We start from the raw sequence: 20,740 nt of genomic DNA, 5'->3' as shown, positions 1-20,740 counted from the left end.
CCCCACCTTTGTAAGGGCTGCACAGTGGATTCTGATACAGCTCTAGTTGTAAACCTTATGGTATATATATTAATCCTTAGAGAAGAGTTTACCTTATCTCTAGAAGGCAAATACCTCTTCTAGAGAAGAGAAATTCAAATTTAGTACTTCTATACTAGACTTGTTCCACTCATTTTATTTTTAAAGTTTTCTTTCCTCTGGTCTTTATGGCAAAGTTCTTAGTTTTTTAATGATACTCTTGTACTGTTGAGTCTTTAAGATGCCTTATACCTGCATCTTCCTGCATATGTACTTGTATCTCTGTAGTATACATTCCTGGAAGTAAAATTGTGACATTAAAGAGAACACACATTTTAAATGTTCAAAGATATTCTTTTGGTATTTTGTTGGTATTGTATTTTTTTTCCTTTCCTTACTGACACCCTTTTTCCACATACCTACTCCAAATCCTCTCTTCCTTTTTTTCCCCTAGTACAAATGGAAACAACCCAAAGTATAGTTCTTCATATTTTTTCCATGATCCCATAACTGCAAATATATGCGTATGTATGTGTGATTTTTTTAAAATCTTTGTTTTATAAAATTGGAATCATACTGTTTGCATTTTGCAAAAACAGAAAAAAGATAATGACGTTTTTTTAAATTCTGCTTAAAATGCTTTAGATATGACATGAGAAAAAATTAGCTTTGTTGCTTTTCTAGAACTAGGCAAATTCTTTGAAATTGTCAAATGTAAAGGGACTTTAACAAATCATAAATATTTGGTTAAACTTTAAAAAAAAGATTTTGTTTATTTTAGTTTTAGACAGAGGGGAAGTGAGAAGGAGAGGGAGAGAAACACTAATGTATGAGAGATACATTGATCAAGTGCGCCCCTCACTGGGGACCTGGCTCGCAACACAGGCACATGCCCTGACCGGGAATTGAACTCGTGACTTTTTTGTTCGCAGGCCAGCACTCAATCCTCTAAGCTATACCAGCCAGGGCTGGTACAACTTCTAATGTAGCTAAATATTGAAATCAAGTTTTTTCCTTTTTTTTTAAGATTTTATTTATTTACTTTTATTGAGAGGGGAAGAGAGGGAGAGAAACATCAACATGGGAGAGATACATCGATCATTACCTCTTACACACCCCCAGCCAAGGACTCAGCCTGCAACCCAGGCATGTGCCCTGATGGGAAATCAAACTGGTGACCTTTGGGTTGACCCAATGGCTGGTGCTTAATCCACTGAACCACACCAGCCAGGGTTGTTTTTGTTTTTCTCTTTTTTTTAAGATTTATGAAGGATAAAAAAATCTGTTATTTGGGATCTATATACTTAAAATGTAAATTATAAACTACTGGCTGTAATCTAAATTATATGAATAATTATATTTGGAGAATATAAAATATGATATAGAAAATGCTTCTATGATAAATATATGTAGTGTTTTGTTCATGTAAATTTTTAAGACATCTTTTTAGGTAACATCATGTTTAAATTTTTTTGAAGTGTCATTAGCACATTTTCTATGTAGTATATATAGAACTATCTTATTCTGCATAGAATTCTGTTGTGATGATGCATAACAAAGTTTCTAATTGGTCTCCTGTTATTTCAGCAGTTTGAAGTTTCTGCTATTGCAAACAACACAGCAGGGAACATCCTTATACCTGCATCTTCCTGCATATGTACTTGTATCTCTGTAGTATACATTCCTGGAAGTAAAATTGTGACATTAAAGAGAACACACATTTTAAATGTTCAAAGATATCCAAACTTGCTCTTCTCCTAATATTCCAAGTCTTATTTTGATATATGGCTGTCTGGCATCAGACTCTTTGGGGTCTAATCTGGTTTCTGGGTAACATAAATTATGTGATCTTGGGCAAGTTATCTTACCTTTGGCTTCATTTTTCTCATCTACAAAATGAGGATATACATATGCATATGGATTATTAAGGATTGAATTAGTTACTAGGTAAGGGCTTAGAATAGTGCCTGACATATAGTGTTCAGTAAATGTTAACTGTTACTACCTTTTCATTATTATTATCTAAGTTAATGACATCACTTCTCATCCTGTCACTCAGGCCAGGATGTCAAGAACCCAGGCTTTACTTTCTAGATGTTCCCTGAACCTCTCTTTACCGTCTTTCACATTACCACCCTGATTCAGGTTGTCTTCTCTTAGCCATACATGTTTCCAGTACTGTCCCCTCATGTTTCCTGCATTTGGGGACACCACAGCCATCTTTTTAAAGCCCAAGTCAGATCATAGGGCTCCTATTTAAAACTCTCAATAGTATACCATTACAATTAGAACAGAATCCAGACTCATTACCTTGGCACTCGAAGTCGTTTTGATTTGGCACCTGTCTCCCCTGTCCAACTCATCTCTTGTCACTTTATATTCACTAGATTTCAACTACAATAGTGTGCTTTTTCTTCTTTAAAAACATAAATGGTTTTCCACTCTAGTTCTTAAATGTGCTTCTCTGCCTGAAACATTGTTCTGTTTTTAATGACTAGCTCCTCATCGTTTAGCCTTAATTAGATATTTTTGTACATATATTGGTACCTATATGTAGACATGTGTATTACACATATGTAAGCACTTAGTGTAGGACTCGACTATAGTAACAACCAAGCAGATTGCAATTTATCTCCTAATCCTTACAACTACTTAAGTTTTACGTGATATTGAAGCTCATAGTGGTTAAATCGATTTTCCAAGAGGTATTAGAGAAGGATTTAAACCAGGTTGTCAAACTCATTTTCACCGGGGGCCACATCAGCCTCACAGTTGCCTTCAAAGGGCCGAATGTAATTTTAGGACTGTATAAATGTAACTCCTTAAGAGGTAAGCGAGAGCTCAGCTCTGCTACCCGGTAGAAACGAGGTGGAGGGCCGGATTCAGCCCTCAGGCCTTGTATTTGCCATCTGTGATTAAACCTATGTCTTTATGATAACAAATCCCATGCTCCAAACCACTAAATACATATGCTACTCTGTATTATTAATGCAGGTTAAATTTCTCCTGATTTTAACAATTTATTAATAATATTTTTCTATATTAGTAATCTAAAATTAATGAGATGAGAGGAACACAATATTATACTTTATAGGGAAGTAGAAAATCACATTGTTTAAAAAGGGAGGCTTTTCCAGCCTTAAGTATATATCCAAGATAGGTGTTCACACAAAAATTTGTGTACACATGTTCATAGCAACATTATTTATAATAGCCCAAAGTGAAAACACTCCAGATGTCCATCAGCTGATGCATGGATAAACACAGTGTGTTATATACATACAACGGGGTATTATTCAGTCATTAAAAGGAATAAAGAATTGATAGATTCTGCAGCATGGGTGCAGCAAGGGTAAACTTCAAAAACATTGTGTTAAGTGAAAAAAGCAGTATATAAAGTCACATATTGTATGATTCTGGGTATATAAAATATCCAGAATAGGCAAATCTATAGACAAAGTAGATAGTCGCTGCCAGGGGCTAGGGAAAGATGCAGTGGAGAGTGATCACTAATGGGTGCGGAAATTTGGGGTATTAATGAATGCAAACTTTGTGAACATCCTGAAAACCACAGAGGTGTATACTGTAAAAGGATGAATTCTATAGTTCGTGAATTATATCTCAGTTTGAAAAGGAGGAGGGGACATTTTTGGTGTTTGAGCCTCAGCTTTGCTGCTTGTTAGTTATGTGACCTGGGCAAGTAACTTCATTTTTATTTTTTATTTTATTTTTTTAAGGATTTATTATCATTTATTTCTCTTTAGAGGGGAAGGGAAGGAAAGAGGGAGAGAAATATCAATGTGTGGTTGCCTCTCGTGCGTCTCCTGCTGGGAACTGGCCTGCAACCCAGGCGTGTGCCCTGACTGGGAATTGAACCACGATCTTCTGGTTCGTAGGCCTGCGCTCAATCCACTGAGCTACACCAGCCAGGGGTTAATACCTGAAGTTTTCTTATTTGTTAAATGTATCTAAATATATATAGTATATTCACAGTGTTGTAAAATTATACATAAGACTTTTAGGATAGCGTCATATACATAGGAAGCACTTAGTAACTGTTATCAATTGTTAAGATTTCCAGTTTCAGCATGGTCATACATGGGCAATTCTGATTAACCTTATACGAAGAACCTTGAGCCCTGGCTGGTGTGGCTCAGTGGACTGAGCACGGGCTGGCGAACCAAAGGGTCACCAGTTCAATTCCCAGTCAGGGCGCATGCCTAGGTTGTGGGCCAGGTCCCCAGGTGGCGGCATGTGAGAGACTACCGCACACTGATGTTTCCCTCCCTCTCTTTCTCCTTCCCTTCCCTTCTCTCTACAAAATAAATAATAAAATCTTTAAAAAAAAGAATAACCTTGAGCAAAAATGTCTAATATTTGGTATGTGGAGTCAGGACATACCTACTACCATACTTTTGATTTTTTAAGTGAAATAGGAAAAAAATGTTGGATTGAATTGTTAACATTCAGGCTTTTCAACGTGAGTGTCAATTTTTGAATGCTAATCTAGACACTTGTATGTTTTTACTATTAAATTTATACACAGCCCAGTTTCTTACTAATGAATGATAATGATTTTCTACATTGAATAAGTTTTATGATATTATCTAGTTGAAATGTGAGAAAATATAAAGTTTAGTTATTTATAACTGGGAAACTATAATTCATATGTAAACTCAGCTGCCATTTTTGCAATTCACTGTCAGTTTAACATATGTTTTTCATTGATACAGATTCAGCGTTTGTTGGAAGCACAGTCTCGTCAGCCCTGCTCCCCTAAGACGACCACTGTGGAAGACACGGGGCAGGACTCGGCACAGACGGAGCTGGTTTCCATGGAAGCACAGCCGTCCCCGGGTTTACACCTGAGGAAAAGTGTAAGCATTGCTGTGAGCACAGGTAATTTCTTTCTTTTTTTTTATTTGTAAGGAATTTTTTTAAATGCTTTTCATGTCCACTTTGAAATTTTTTTACATTGAAATTGGTGCACGATGCAAATAAAACTAAAACCAAGGTAATAAGAGTGTAACTATTTAAAGTGTTTGTGTAACTTTACTCTTTATGAAATAAAACTATACCTGAAAACAGGTATGAAACTACATAACAATACATTGTTTCTGCTGCTTTCCCAGGTTGGACCCAGTTCTAACAAGAGAAATCATCTGTGGTTTGAGGGATCTGGGGAGGTTGCATCTGTGCACTGTTACTGAATCTGGGCCTTGAAGGGTTTGTAGGATTTTAGTAGGTGGGATTCAGAGATGGCAGAACAGACTGGGTGGAGAGAACAGTGTGGGCTCAGAGACGACAGGACTCTGAGTTGTTCAGTACTCTCCACTGCAGTGTTACACAGGACCCTTTTTATATCTTTAACAAAGGACAGTCAACTTTATTTGGTAAGCAACGTTAAAGGCCTCAAAAAAAATCAGCAATGTAATTGACATTTGTTTACATGTTTACTCATCACCAGACCATGAAATCTTCAACAACAACTTTGTGTCCTCCCGAGTCTAGCAAAACGTGTATTACACAAGATAGTAGAGATAAGAATGGAAAGGAAGAGTCACGTAAGATGCTGATAAGATTTGATAACTAATTGGATGTAGCAGTTGAGGAAGAAGGAGGATTCAGAAGTTACTCTAGCTAAATGCAATGTGACATCTTAGACTGGATCCTGGAACAGAAAAGAACATCAGTGGAAAATTGATGAAATCCAAATAAAGTCTACAATTTTAGTTAATAATAATGTACCATTCTTGGTTTCTTTTTTTTCTTTTTTTTAAAGATTTTATTTATTTTTAGAAGAGAAGGCAGGGAAAATGAGAGGGAAACATCAATGTGTGGTTGTCTCTTGTGAGACGCCCAGTGGAGACCTGGCCCTCAACTCAGGTATGTGCCTGGACCGGGAATCAAACTGGTGACTGTTTGGTTTCTAGGCCAGTGCTCAATCAATCCACTGAGCCACACCAGCCAGGGCCAATTTTTTTTTAAGTCTGCTACACAGTTATCAAATACTTATGAAACAAGAAATTTGGATAGGTAACAAGAAAACTAATAGATGGAGCTAAATTACATTTCTTTCTAATGGCATGTTAAAGGCTTGGCTCAGTTTTTAATCGAATGAATCAGCTTTACTGAATGAACTATAAGTGTTAACTTGATTATACTCTTTACAGAAAATGAGGCAATTAAAAAAAGAAAAATATATTACCAATGAGAAAAATTTCTTAAAGTTGCTATTAATTTTGGTGTTCTATAATCTTTTTTTTTTTTTTTGGCACTCAGTCCACTGAGCCACACCAACCAGGGCACAGTTTTGGTTTCTTGATTTTGAAAAATGTATCGTGGTAGTATAAAATGTTAATATCAAGGGAGCCTGGAAGAGTAGTATATAGGAACTCTGTATTATCTTCTCTGTAAATCTAGAAGTATTCCAAAATGAGGATAGAAGTTATTCCAATATTTTAAGCCTGGATGATAGAGGGGAAAATTGGTAGTATTGAACGGAAGGAGGCAAGTTAGGGAAGCCAAGGAGAGAGGATGAGTACGGTCTGATCTGTTGAGACTGAGCTACTTTTGCAAATGAAGATAATGATGCTCAAAAGAGTCGGGGTAGGTTGAAGACAAATTTTATGTTCTTTTTCTGAACTGTCCATAGAGAGGAGAGGAAGGAGTGAGGGTAGCAAGAACTTCATGCACATTTATGAATCACATTCAGGTATTAATTACTCAGTTAAGATTCTTTGTCTACAACATAAACCACTTGGAAGTGATTTAAGCAAGGATGGGAGTTAATTTGCTGGAAGAATATGGGGATGTTTCATAAAAGTGAAGGCCAAGAATGGGGCTGGACTTCAGGAAAAAATCAGAACTAGAAACTGGAATACCATTAGGACTATCCCATGATTCTACATAGCTGTTTTATTCATCTGCAGTCTTCACTGCCTTACCTTTTAAAATATAGTTCACCCAGAGTTCCAAAGTTTATGTGTGCACAATTTACCTTTATGCACAAACCAGGTTACTATCCATCAGTCCCAGTATCAAATTGCACAGAACCTGAATGGCCAAGTTTGGGTTAGGTTTTATTCCCTGCTTCAATGGTAAGAGGGCTAAGAATCACATAATTAAGGACATAGCTTCTGGAGTCCCATCTTTGTTAATTGCAGGGGTTGGGGTTCCCAGGGAAAGTGTGCACGTGCGCGTGTGTGTGTGTGTGTGTGTGTGTGTGTGTGGTAGAGGGATGGTGGGGAAGGAGTCATGGGTATTGTGAGCTAAATAAACATACCAAAAAGTTCAGTGTCCTCCTAGGCTCTTTTGTAAAATTCTGTACATAAAGTGTATTATAGTTGCTTAACATCTGTGTATGTCACTAGCCTGTAAGCTTTTGGGATCTGAAACACTGCCTTACTCACTGTTGTAGCTTCATTCCTTAACGCGATGCCTAAAACAACATGTGCTGAATAAAGTGGTAACTGAGTGAAGTTATTCACATGCTTGAACTGATATTTCAAAATTATTTGAAATAAGTGTTCAAGCATGATATATAGAATTCAAATATTTTAAAACTTCATAGATTCATATTCAGAGTTATTATATGCAGAAAAATGAATTATGAATCATTTAAATTAAATGGCTCTTAGAAGCACATTTATTCTATAATAATACATAATTCCCCAAAGTGTATCTAGTGATCATGTATTCAGGATAAGTAGCACTTAGAGATTATTATGCTAAGTGAAATAAGCAGTCAGAGAAAGACGAATACAATATGATCTCATTTATCTGTGGAATCTAATGAACAAAGTAAACTGATGGGCAAAATAGAAACAGAAACATGGGCATATGGAACAAAGTGACAGCTGTCAGTGGGGATAGCGGGGCTGATGAAGAAGATGAAGGGACTAGCCAGAGAACACATATGCATGACACCCAGACACAGACGACAGTGTGGTGATGGCCAGAGGGAGGAAAGGGTGGGAAGCCGGCAAAGCGTGGGGAAATGGGGTCATCTCTCACAGTGTCTGCAATAAAAATAAAGAAAAAGATTGTAATGTTTAGTTTAATACAAGATTAAATGCTTTTTTATTAATTTATTTTCATAATATCATCCAAGTTGGCCCTCAAAGTAGAATCCATTTTGACTTGGATTTACTTTTTGGTTTTAATTATTTCTAAAAATCATTTTATAAAGCAGTATTTCCCAAATTGTAGAATGCATACCACTGAGGTTCAGAAGATGACTTGGAGTAGTATACAAATGAATATTTTATACTTTGTGGATATATTTATTGTTAGGAGTATTGGAAAAATATAACACTTCAAATCTATGATTTCTTGGAGATGATGATGCTAGGTAAAAATAAAGTGAGTTGACAAATAAAAATAGCAAGCAAGTAAATAATACCGGCAAATAGTTCTGCATATAGCTGTGCAATTGATCCATAAAGTTTGGGAAACATTTGATTTTTAAATACATGCCTGATATTGCATATGTCCGATACTTCTTTAACATGGCTTTATAAATGCTTCATTAAAGTATCAATATCAGGGATTTGTATTTTACGTTTTGTCCACTGTTTCAGACCAGTGGTTTTCAACACACCACACCAAACTGTATTCAAAACTTTCATGTATAAAACACATCAGTTGAGAGTCGCATCTCTCGAAAAACCAGGGCCCAGATTATCCCCTTTTTCTTTGTACCCCAGTTTTCTTTTTTTCCACCTGCCACTTAACTCTCCGTGGCATTGCTGAGGAATATAATCTGAAAAGAGTTCTAGGTAATTGTGTTAAAATAATATAGCTAGTCGTACTTCACAAAGGCTTGTCAGGGAATTATTTTTATGGTAGAGTATTTGTTTCAGTGTTTGTTAAAACTTTTGATCTCCAGGTGCCAGCTTGTTTTGGAATGCAGCAGGTGAGCATCAAGAGCCTGACTCTCAGCTGAAGCAAGATGACACCAAGATTTCCAGTGAGGACATGAATTTTTCTGTCGACATTAATAATGAAGTCACAAGTCCTCCAGGCAGTGCGTCTTCATTAAAAGCAGTGGACATTCCCAGCTTTGAAGAGAGCAACATTGGTGTGGAGGAAGAGCTTAACCAGCCACTTTCTGTATCCAAGTAAGGTCTCCATGATTCAGTAGTCATCCTACTTCTTTTTCTCTTTTAAATTCTGAGATTCTTTTGGTGATCTAACTCAGTGTGCACGCTAACCCACGGATATACCTACATTTACATTTATTTCTGTAAGTATCTATCTGTACTCGGAAAACCTTGACTTCATACCAATCCTCTGATTCCAGTCCTACACCCCCTGTTTTATTAGTGGTTCAGTCCTACTTCAGTGTGTATGTGAAGTAGTTTCAGAATAACTAAGAATTTTGAAACAAATTGACTAGAGTATATTTGTTTATAATTTTTATCTTTAGCCTTACAATATCCAATGAAAATATCTTTTTTCACTGTTATTTAGGTTAGTTTTTTCTTCCCCATTCCCTTATATGCTTATGCTGTTTGTTTGCAATGCCATTAGGTGTTACTATTCCATCTTGGGGTCCCTTCATATTCTAGTTGATTTTGTTTGGGTTTTTTTTGGAGTGGGAAACATCACTATGACTCTAACAGACCAAACCATATAAAAAGGTGTACACTTAAAGGATTGTTTCCTTCTCCTCCCTTCCACTTTGTTCCCAAATTCTCCTTTTACCACCTCTTCTTCTACCCAATCTCTTTAGTCACTAGATTATCCTTTCGGTATTTCTTTTGTACAAATGAGCAGATATATCTGTGTTTTATGTTCTTTCTTAAACAAAGTATAGAAAAGTAGTGTGCCATAAGCACTGTCCTAAACTTTTCTCTTTTCATTTGACAATATAGACTGGAACTTGCTCCAAATTGGTTCCTAGAGACCGCCTTCATTCTAATAGCTGTATGATATTCCATTGTTTGGGTGTGCCATAGTTTAATAAAATACTCTCCTATGTATGAGCATTTAGACTGTTTCCAATGTTTTTCAACCACAAACAATGCTACAGTGACTTACTTTGTTCATGTATAGTTTTGAATTATTTTAGAAGTGGAATTCCTGCCTCCAAAGTTAATTGTGTATGTAGTTTCATTAAATGTTGCCAAATTTCCCTGCAAAAGGGTTGTATGAGTTTGCATCCCCGCCAGCAGTACCTTACATTATGTTCCCTCTGTTTCCCCAAAGCCGTGCCAGAAACACTGCTGACCAGCCTCTTAAGTGATAACTGATATTTTGATATTGTTTTAATTTTCAATTTTAAACTTACAAGTGAGTTGGATCATAAAAATACTTGTGAATTATGTGCTTGTCTTTCTTATACCATTTTTCTATTAGTTTTATGTCCTTTACCCCTCAAGTTTTAAGTCTTCTTCACATACCAGAGGTGTTCGCTGATTGTGGTAAAGGTTGTAAATATTTTCATCCAGTTTGTCAGTTGCATTTTGACCTTGTTTGATGGTTTTTACCATGTAATGATTTTTTACTTTAGATTGCCAGATTTATTGACTTTTTTCCTTAGAATTATATCTCGACTGGCATTTTACAAAGATTTTTTTTAGCTAATAATTTCTTGAGATTTTCATGTACCAAATGAGTGCTTGCTTGGCCCTTCATATCAAGTTAAAATTAAACAGTATGGCTTGGCTGGTATAGCTCAGTGGATTGAGCGCTGGCCTGCAAACCAAAGGGTCACCGCTTTGATTCCTAGTCAGGGCACATGTCTGGGTTGCTGGCCAGGGTAGGTCCCCAATGTGTGTTCAAGCACACATTGATGTTTCTCTCCCCCTCTTTCTCCCTTCTTCCCTTCTCTCTAAAATAAATAAATAAAATCTTTAAAAAAATTCAATATGGAAAAAATTAAAATAAGCTGAGTTTTAAAGAAGAGGTATGGTTAGAAAAATCATACCATATCTAAAAAATGAAATACTATGTAAAGATTAAAACTTGGTTTTTAAGAATATTTAACGAAGTGGGAAGATATTCATGACATGATATTAGGTTTTTGAAAGCAGCTTCTAAAGCTATAGTGTGGTACAGCTCTTCAGAGAAAAGCGTAGATAGAAATCCTCTGAAGTGTTAACAGCTGTAATCTCTAGGTATTCAATTACCTGTGACTTTTATTTTCTTCATACTTGGTATAACTTTGAGCAGTTACCTAACTAACGTCTGTGCCTCAATTTCCTCATCTGTCGAACAGGGATAAATGTAGTATTTGTCTCATAGGTCTTTTGGGGAAGGATTATATATAAGATGATATACTTGAAACAGTGCCTGGCCCTTTCTGCTAGTTCATATTTCTTATTATTCTTCTCTGTTTTCTGCAGTAGCCACAGATTACTGTTCTTACAAGTAATGTTTGTAAATATTGCTTTCCAAGGTTACTTTTAAAATATATATTCGTATCCTAAATTTGGAAATAATAAATACTAATGGTATGAAATTTGAAAAATATATATAAGCATAAAGAAGAAAAATACAACCAAGTATAAAATGTGATTATAAATGACAACTTTAGGTACTCTTCTTTGACAAAAACTTGAAGTGAGCACTGGCCAGTGTGGCTCCGTGGATTGAGTGCCGGCCTACAGACTGGAAGGCTGCTGCTTCCAGTCTCGGTCAGGGCATGTAATCGATGTTTCTCTCCATCTCTTTCTCCATCCTTTCCCCTCTCTCTAAAAATAAATAAATAAAATCTTTTAAAAAACTTGAAGTAAACAAATAATATATTTTAAAATTTTAGAGCATCTAGAAAATACTAGTTAAGTCTTTTCTATCTTTAAACTCTAAAAAAAATTATTGCATCAAGTTTTGGAGAAATCAATAGGTTGTTTTCCAACTTTTCAAGAAAGTTGTTTAAATATATTATAAATAACATGACTCAAAAAGCTATCATGATCCAGCTTATACGCAGCCGATCAAGATGAGATGCTCATCACTAAGAGCTAAAATTACAAACCAGAATGCTGCGTGAGCCTTACCTCTTTCTTCCAGAGTTACTGTACTTCAGATATATGTTAAGGATACTTTGATAACTAACACTTACATTAAATGTACATCCTTTCAAGCAGCTCTTCTCCAGTGGTGAGAAAAGAACCTGAGGTGCCCGTGTTCTTTCCGAATTCTCTGCTGGCAGAGAGCATAAACATGTGCTTACAGAGTAGACCAACAGAGGGTGCTGGTAACAACTCTGTAACTTCCGGGGAACCAAAAATTGAGCAAGTAATGGAACCTTCGCCACATCAAACATCAGATAACCAGAAAATATACCAGGATTTATTGGTAAGAAAACGTAAAGCGTTTTGTCTTCTGTGTGATGGTGATTTAGCTTAGGGTATACTAGTCAAGCTTTTCCTATCTTTAAATTGATTAGGACCTTGATATAAGAAGATTTTCTGCAAATTAGTGATATGTCATTTATTTCTTTTAGCTTTTCATAAATTGTGATAATCCAAATCCAGTAATTAACTATAAGCGTGCCTGTTATCAGGTACTTAGATAGCTGGGGAGGGGGAAGAAGCTTTATTTTAAAGATGTAAATATTGATATTAGGCCAAATCCAAACTGAAGTTAGTACCATAAGAAATAAGCAAGAGTTTGCAGGAAGTTTGGATGTTGGGAAGAAGTAGAATATTTATGATAATATTTACTGATTTCAGTTTAAGTAAGCGGCATTTTAATTGAATACTTAGCCTAGTCTAAGAAAGTGAACTAAGTTAACTAGATACTATAAAATGTGAATATGACTGTTGAGGACCTAAGGGAAGTAACACACAGATACCGGTAGCAAACAGTTGGGGCAGGTGGAGAAAGTGCTATAGGCAAAGGCAGCGTAGACTAAAAAGACATAATTCTGGTTGGAGGAAGTAGTTGTTTTAGAAAAGCTACAATGTAAACTGGGACATGAAGGTCATGTAACCCCGGCTGTCACTGCCATCCAGATTGTAGACTTTGGAACATTCGATTTCTCCATTTAAAATTGAGGGCGAATTAAGCTTTACTTCATGGGGCCCTTAGTATTCCTCAGTGAACACACATTTGTCATTTGCCTGCTAGGTCCTAGACTGGTGTGAGTGACCGTGTGCTCAGGGAATGCAATGTGCTTTAATGCCAGGAGGATGGAGGTAGTACCACTCTCACTCAGAATGAGAGAAGAAAGGAGTCAGATTCTGCAAGAACAAAGATCTATGATATGCATAACTGAAAAAGTACTGTTTTTCAGATGAAAGCATGGTTTATTTATAAAGAATTTTCTGTAAACCCTGAAAACACTTGAAATACCACTCAAACAATTTTAAGTCTGTTGGTTTTAAAATGAACAAATTCTGAACAGATATACATTTTTTTAAAAAATCAGGATGGAAACTTTATTCATAGATTTTGAGAATTTAGTTCTGACATACTCTGGTGAAAGGCAAAATGGAAATTTTTTATTATTTCCCTCCCTTTGAATCATTTTTTTTACTCAAATTATTGGGGTGACATTCGTTGATAAGATTATATAGGTTTCAGTATACATTTCTATCACACATAATCTGTATATCACAGTGTGTGCCCACCACCTATGAACAGACATTCTCAGTCTCCTCTAGGATCTGGTCAAAGCATTTATTGGGATGGACTGCTTTTATAAAAAACCCATGATACAGTGATGCCTCGATACTTGTAATTCACTCCAGAACTCATGATGAGTGCCAAAACTGACAAGTACCTCACGGATTTTTCAAGTGACAAATGATAAAGCATTTTCTCTTGTGGGGTGGCATCATGTCTCGTACGAGTGCAATGAGTCCTGAGCAAGCTCCCAGTGCAGAAACTTTTTTTTCTTGTCCAAATGCATCTAGTACAGGGTTTGACAAGCTCTGAAGCTGATGAGTACTGAGGTATGACTGTACCTGCAAATGTACTTTATACTTTGTAGAATTTGGGAAGATATTAATTTACTGTTCCCTGTCCTTACTTATGCTATCATTTACATTCTTCCTAAGATTGTTAATAGGGATTTTTAATATATATTCTTATTGTTTTCATCAGGGTCAAGTGAACCACCTATTAAATAACTCTTCCAAAGAGACTGAGCAACCGTCTACCAATGCAGTAATTGTCAGCCATGAGTGTACCGGAACCCAAAATGTTTACCATGCAAAGAAAAAAAAACATGATTCAGGACTGGTGGACAAAGATTGTGTTCTTAATGCAACCCTTAAGCAACTAAGAAGCCTTGGAGTAAAAATTGATTCTCCCACTAAAGTGAAGAAAAATGCACATAAAGTGGATCATGCCAGGTAAATTTAAAATTTGTTTAAAGGATGAATAAATTTTAAATGTATGCAACAATCTCATGAGAAAGGGCATACACTTGCTACTCAATTCAATTGATTTATCATTTATTCAGGGCCTGCTACATGTGTGATGAATAAGAAATCATCTGTACCCTTTAGATTCTCCATTTTAGCAGGAGAGAGGGTTATATAATTACAGAGATATTGTGGGATGTCTCCTGGGTAAAAATGCCAGCGAAGTACTCTGGGAGTCTTGGGGCAAGAGAAGTGAGCTTTGACTCGTTCCTGGTGTCTGGAAAGTCTTGCTGGAAGACACAGTGTCTGTGCCAGCTTCTGGTCGTTACGAAGCTGTGCCACCTAAACGGCAAGGGCATAGTTTTGGGAATGCTGCCTTCTGCTCAGAAATGTTCCCACTGGCCGTGCTCTTCTGCTCAGACTCCTCTGCATCACAGAGGACCTTGGCACCTGCTTGTTTTTAAAGAGGATAAAAATCTAGAAATTATATTGTTAAGGTTAGCCTGTTTTCTGTTCATTATTTTTGTTGCTGTATTCTAGTTACAAAAGTAACAGTCTCGTGGTTTTAAAAAATATATCAAATCATACACAAATACCAGATTAAATACAAGAGCCCCCACCCCGCAAACTTTTCAGTCTGACTCCTCCAAGGTTACTCCTCTTGTTTCATGTTTTTCTAGAAATGTTCAAGTATATACATGTGTGAAGAGTGTCGTGATTTGGTGGTTGTTTTTTTTTCCCTTAACATTTATAGCTTACTTTTTCTTATAGGCATATGCAGTTCTTTCTCATGCATTTAAACAGCTGCATAATATTCTGTGGGACCCATGTACTATAACATAGTGAACCCTAGTCCTCTGTTAATGGCCTTTTAGTCTGAATCTCTTATTTCTCATCTCAAACAATGCTAAGTGAACATCATTCTACAGGTCCTGTACAAGTATCTTTGCAGATAGGCTCAAAGGATGTATGCACGTGAGGTTTTGGCAGATGTTGCCATTACCCACCAGTGTAGTGGTACCGCTTTGGTAGGAGCATGAGGCAGGTAGCATTTGTGAGGTGGAGGCTGTACAACACTTGTTGGGGTGCACAGAGCAGCCTGCTGTCTGTGCAGGACCCTGAGGTTTTGGTGCGGCTGCCTTTGAGAAGTAATATATTTCTTCTCGGTGGCCACCCTATTTTAATGTCTCTAGTCTGAAACACTGAAATTAACACATTTTAGTAATGAACTTCTTAGATTAGAAGTTTTTGCTTTTTCAAATTATTTACATTAATATTATCTATGGATATATTTTTAGTGTGCACACATTTTCTGATTTCATATGCAAACTGATTATAATTTTAGGAAATAAAGAAAGTAGAAAAGGACTGTATATTCAGAATATGTTATCACTATACTATAGCATAAAAGAATAATGTCTGGATAAATTGATACTATCTCTTTCATCTTATTCCGACAGTCTCGCAACCTTAGCAGGAAGGTTAAGGAAGAAGTCCTTGTAAAGACCATCACTGTGGAGCACGCTGTCCCATTGCTGGGTGGTGGCATCACTGGTCTTGGGGAACATTAACAATGAGAATGAAGCTACCCGATAGTTATTTGGGCTTCGTAGGGGTAAGGGCACCCAGGGGCTGGCACATGTAAAATGGCTGAATTTCTTCACTGAATGATATGGAAAATTATAGCTTATTCTTTGACTAGAATATACTGTTTGCCATAACAAATAGTACACAAATGACTCTAATTTTTAGGGAACAGAAAAACTGATAGCAAAATACAAGTTTGCTGAATACAGTACAATGAAAACTATTGCAGAGTCCCAGAGGGTAAGGCAGACCTGATCTCAGTTTGCCAATTACTACTGTTCAACCTAAGGAAATTAGTTAAAAATCTCTATTCCTCAGTTCTCTCAACTATAAAATAAAGATAACAATCGTACCTGCTTCTTTTATTCATTCAGTAAGTATTAATTGTGTGCCCGCTCCCAGGCACCAAGGATACTGCGGCAGGGGACAGAAATAGACAAAAATTCATGGGCTTCCACAAGGGAGCTAGGCAGTAAATAAGAAATGTGAGTAAAAACAAAAAGAAAAGAAATGTGAGTTAAGTAGCTATAGATAGCCATACGTGCCAAGGAGAAAACAGAAAGGTAGGGGAAGGGAAATATGAGGTATTGTAATGGCCAATAAAGTTGAGATACTTGATATGGATGACCTCTCTAAGAAAGGTTTCTGTGAGGATTAAATAAGATGATGAATGGGAAGCAGAGTGCCTGGCATATAATATGGCGTCCATCAAAATTAGCAGCTATTATTGTGTGTATGATAGAAAGGGAAAGGCAAGTCAGTGAGTTAACATTAACGAGATAATACCAGCCACAGTGATTAAGGTTGTATCTAGTAAAAGAAAATCGGTGTCTGCACACATGCCGTAGTCTGTATCCAGAGACTGGCTGATGTTTTTTATTCATTACAAACAGGATCTCTTCGACTATGAATAAGGTAGTATTCTGAGGTACTCACCAGAGCTTGTAATGTTATATTATCAAATGTGCCTTCTATTTTTTTATTTTTGTTTTACTTTACAGATATTTACCTTACCAATAACTTTTACATTTGGGGGCCTATATTTTGTCTTAAAACCATGAGTGATGTTTAAGTTCAGAAAAATTAATTTCTGTTCCACTTTCAGTCTGTAAGTCATGGGTTTACCTTCTAGATTATCAGTTTTATCTCTTGAATGTATCTCGATCATCAAGACTTAGAAGTCTGAGCTCTCAGATAAAGAGCACCACGAGGCTTAGAGCTGAAGCCCTTTAGTCACCTCATAGACCTGGAGCGCATTTAGAATAACGTTACTCGGAACTCCAAGTAAGGTACGTGACGGTCCACTCTGTCTGTTGTGTCTTTCAGTGTGCTGGCCTGCATCAGCCCTGAGGCGGTGATCTCTGGATTGAACTATGTGTCCTTCTCTAATGCTGGCGTGAGCGGCTTAAGCCCCAGCGGTGTGGATCTGAGCATGGAGGCAAACGCTATAGCTCTGAAATACCTAAATGAAAATCAGCTGTCACAACTGTCTCTCACTCGATCAAACCAGAACCACTGTGACTCATCTTTTAGCCTTCTGCATATTAATACAGACAGGAGCACAGTGGGGCTTAGTTTAATTTCACCAAGCAACATGTCGCTTGCAACCAAAAAATATATGAAGAGATATGGACTCATCCAAAGCAGTGACAACAGTGAAGATGAAGAGGAGCCTCTGAAGAACACAGATAGCAAGAGTGAACATTTATTGAATCAAAACCTTACATCCATACCTGAACACCTCGATCATCAGAAGGAGCCTTCTAGGAACGCCTGTGAAAGAATTCATTGTAATAACTGTGAATCCTTGGGCACCCCCACAGATATGCCAGTCCTGAGAAATATTACAAATGAAGTTCCACCAAAAGCAGTACAGCGGTTGAATGAAAACCCAGCTTTCTTATTAAAGAACCTTAAATCAAGTCCTGTAGTCAACCTCCGAACTGGAAAAGCAGAGTTTACCCACCATCCTGAAAAAGAAAATGAAAGAGACACTCCTGTTTTTCCTGAAAGTCTGAAACCTTCTGAAACTTTAAAGCAAATGAATAGTATGAATTCCGTAGGCACCTTCTTAGACGTAAAGCGTCTCAGACAGTTGCCAAAATTATTTTAAACCTTTTACCCCCATCCCTCCTGGTATGAGGAGAGGGTGTCTTCTGAGGATGCTGAGAACAGCCAGCGCCTGTTGGCAGTTTGGGGATTCCTAATTACTCTAAGGGTCACCCTGGTTTTGGTAACAGCTGACTCTAAAGGCCCAAATGAGTGACCTGATTGTCTGTGAGTTGGCTGGCTGGTGGGAGGGCTGGGTTCTCTGTGTGAGGGAGCTTTTCAGTATCTCCAAAACCTTTTCTAAATACACAAGCCCTGCGATCAGTTATTCAACAAACTTAGATAAACAGACACTCTCCAGCTCGGAATCTGAACTGTTCTTTTCTGCTGTGCGTTTTGAAAAGTCAGTCTGTTTTCCTGGCACGTTGCAGCTCTGCATCGACCCGGTGTCACCCAAAGGGACAGAGTCGTCATGACCCTGCCTAAATTAGCTAGGTCAACCCTTACTGAATTTAACAGGAAAGTTTTGTTTGTAAAAAATAACTTGAGATCTTTTCTTACAAGGAGTGTGTATGTCTTCTTAAATTAAAATGTCTATTTGTTAAATTCTGTGAAAGTAAAACTGTAGCAATATAGTGGGTTGAGATAATGTACCATGTTCAACATATAGCTCTAAATATCGCAGGATAAGAAAATTATTGGGTATGAGTGTGTTTTATAAACTTTGCAAGTTTTTCAAACATTTTAGTTTTTAATAGAACTAAAATATGTATTAAATTTAATTAAAATGTCTAGATTGACTGTTTTCCTCTGTCCTCTGCTATAGCGTTTCCTTCTCCACTTAAAAAAATTTAGACACCAGAAAGTTACAAAAAGAATAGAGTTCAGGGGTACCCTTCACTCAGTGAACCTTGATGATAATTATCAAAATCAAAAAATTCACATTACATATAGTATTAATAACTAAAGACCTTTCAGGTTTCACAGGTTTCTACACACACTCATTGACTTACTGGTGTATATGAAATTTTGAAATTATATCACTATCATAGGTTTGCATAATTGGCACCACAATCAGCATACAAAAAGAACTATTCCATCACCCCCCCAAAAATTCTAATTCTACCCTCCTTCCAACCCTAACTCTTAACAACCAATGGTCTGTTCTCCATCACTGGAATTTGGTCATTTTGAGAACATTAATATAAATGGAATCATAGTATGTAACTTTTTGAAATTGTTTTTTACTCAGCATAATATCCTTGAGATCTGTCCAAGTTTTTGAGTGTATCAATAGTTGCTTCCTGCCCTGGCTGGTGTGGCTCAGTGGATTGAGTGCCCACATGCGAACCAAAGGATCGCCAGTTCAATTCCCAGGCAGGACACCTGCCTGGGTTGTGGGCCAGGTCCCCAGTAAGGGGCTCTCGACCCAGTAAAAGGCAACCAACACACTGATGTTTCTCTCCTTCCCTTCCTCTCTCCCTAAAAATAAATAAATAAAATTTTAAAAAGTTGCTTCCGTTTTCCCCCACCTTCTTCAATATTGTTTTAAATTGTTATTTCTGAATATAAATGAAAAAAAAACCTCATTTGAGAGAGCAAGCTCTTCTGCTGAAGTTAAGATGCCGTTGTCTTATATCAAAGCTTGTGCATAAACTGGAAAGAAATATTTAGATCTCCAACCCAATGGGGGCTTTCTCGGGTAAAATCTGGTAAGTCAGTTTATAGGTAGCAAGCCAAAGGACAGCAACAGGGTGGACTCCGCTATTCCCCCTGGAGCCAGGGACCCATTTGCGCATCTTTTCCTTCAGGATTGCTCTTTCAGGTTAAAATTAAGGTGAGTCAGTGGCAGTGATGTGTTTCCCTTTGTTTTCATAGGCATTGTGTGAGGCTTTGGTTGTTTTAATAAGTAGCATAAAAGTCGACATGGATTTTGTTGGAGTAGATTCTTTAACAGAATTGTCAGGTGCCACTGTTTAACAGAATGTACTGTGTACTCTGTTTAACTTTACCCCTCATTGTATCACCCAGGAGAGTGTAGGTACAATTTATACTGCACATTATTGAAAAAAACCGGAATGTTGGCGAATTAAGTGACAGCTTCATTAACTATACCATTATCACTAGGAACCCGCACCAAATAAGCTCTCTATCTGAACAGTAAAAAGTGAACTTAAGGCCTTTTAGACAAAATTTAATTCTGTCACTTCCCTTACCACATCTAAATTAAGGCTTCTGATACAACGTTTAAGCAGTTTTGGAAAACGAATTTGGACTGCAGATTAACTCAGCAAAACATGTCTCTTTACTAAATACATGTCCAGAGAAGAGGGGCCATCACTGAAGCCTATTCTAGAAAGTTCTCTAAGAAGAGTGTTTACTATGGGAAGTTATTTGGCAAACTAATTGCTACAGTGGTGTTTAAACATCTTTGGAAAAAACATTAGTGCTGGGAAAATTGGATTAAAAGACTTTGGAGATGATTGCCTCTAAAGTGACATTTCTCTGAAATTTTCTTCCATCCAGTCTCCAGGATGCTGTTTATAGATATACATGTGCTGCTGCAAATGGAATAAGGAAACGACGGAACTTCTGTCTAGAAACATACCCCTTAGTCTGGGTCCTGGCCAACAGCAGCACCGCCCCCCATGCCCACCCACCAAATGTCCCTTCATTCAACCTCTGAGCCCCTGCTGACTAATTCTGCTATCCTCGCTTTTCTTCTGCCTTGCCCTGCCTGTGCCAGAGCCCTCCGGAAGTAGTCG

General features: G+C 37.2%; 1 protein-coding gene across 3 annotated transcripts in view; it reads left to right on the top strand.

Annotated features, from left to right (window-relative positions):
* Positions 1 to 19,496, top strand: part of STIL (STIL centriolar assembly protein) — a 47,675-nt gene extending 28,179 nt beyond the window's left edge. For 2 of the 3 annotated variants that reach the window (XM_053673457.1, XM_037132704.2), the window contains 5 exons: positions 4,752 to 4,917; positions 8,909 to 9,140; positions 12,111 to 12,324; positions 14,077 to 14,327; positions 17,253 to 19,496. In XM_053673457.1, the coding sequence (XP_053529432.1) occupies positions 4,752 to 4,917; positions 8,909 to 9,140; positions 12,111 to 12,324; positions 14,077 to 14,327; positions 17,253 to 18,039 (1,650 nt within the window). In that variant the 3' untranslated portion in view covers positions 18,040 to 19,496. The remainder of the gene's footprint in view (positions 1 to 4,751; positions 4,918 to 8,908; positions 9,141 to 12,110; positions 12,325 to 14,076; positions 14,328 to 17,252) is intronic. The other variant, XM_037132705.2, reaches the window with a different exon arrangement.
* The last annotated feature ends 1,244 nt before the right edge of the window (positions 19,497 to 20,740 follow it).

The sequence above is a fragment of the Artibeus jamaicensis genome, unplaced genomic scaffold, assembly GCF_021234435.1.
Source record: "Artibeus jamaicensis isolate MK-2021 breed Jamaican fruit bat unplaced genomic scaffold, CSHL_Jam_final contig_866, whole genome shotgun sequence".
Classification (NCBI taxonomy): domain Eukaryota; kingdom Metazoa; phylum Chordata; class Mammalia; order Chiroptera; family Phyllostomidae; genus Artibeus; species Artibeus jamaicensis.
The sequence above is the reverse complement of the archived record's forward strand: the minus strand, read 5'-3'. Positions and strand labels throughout refer to the sequence as shown.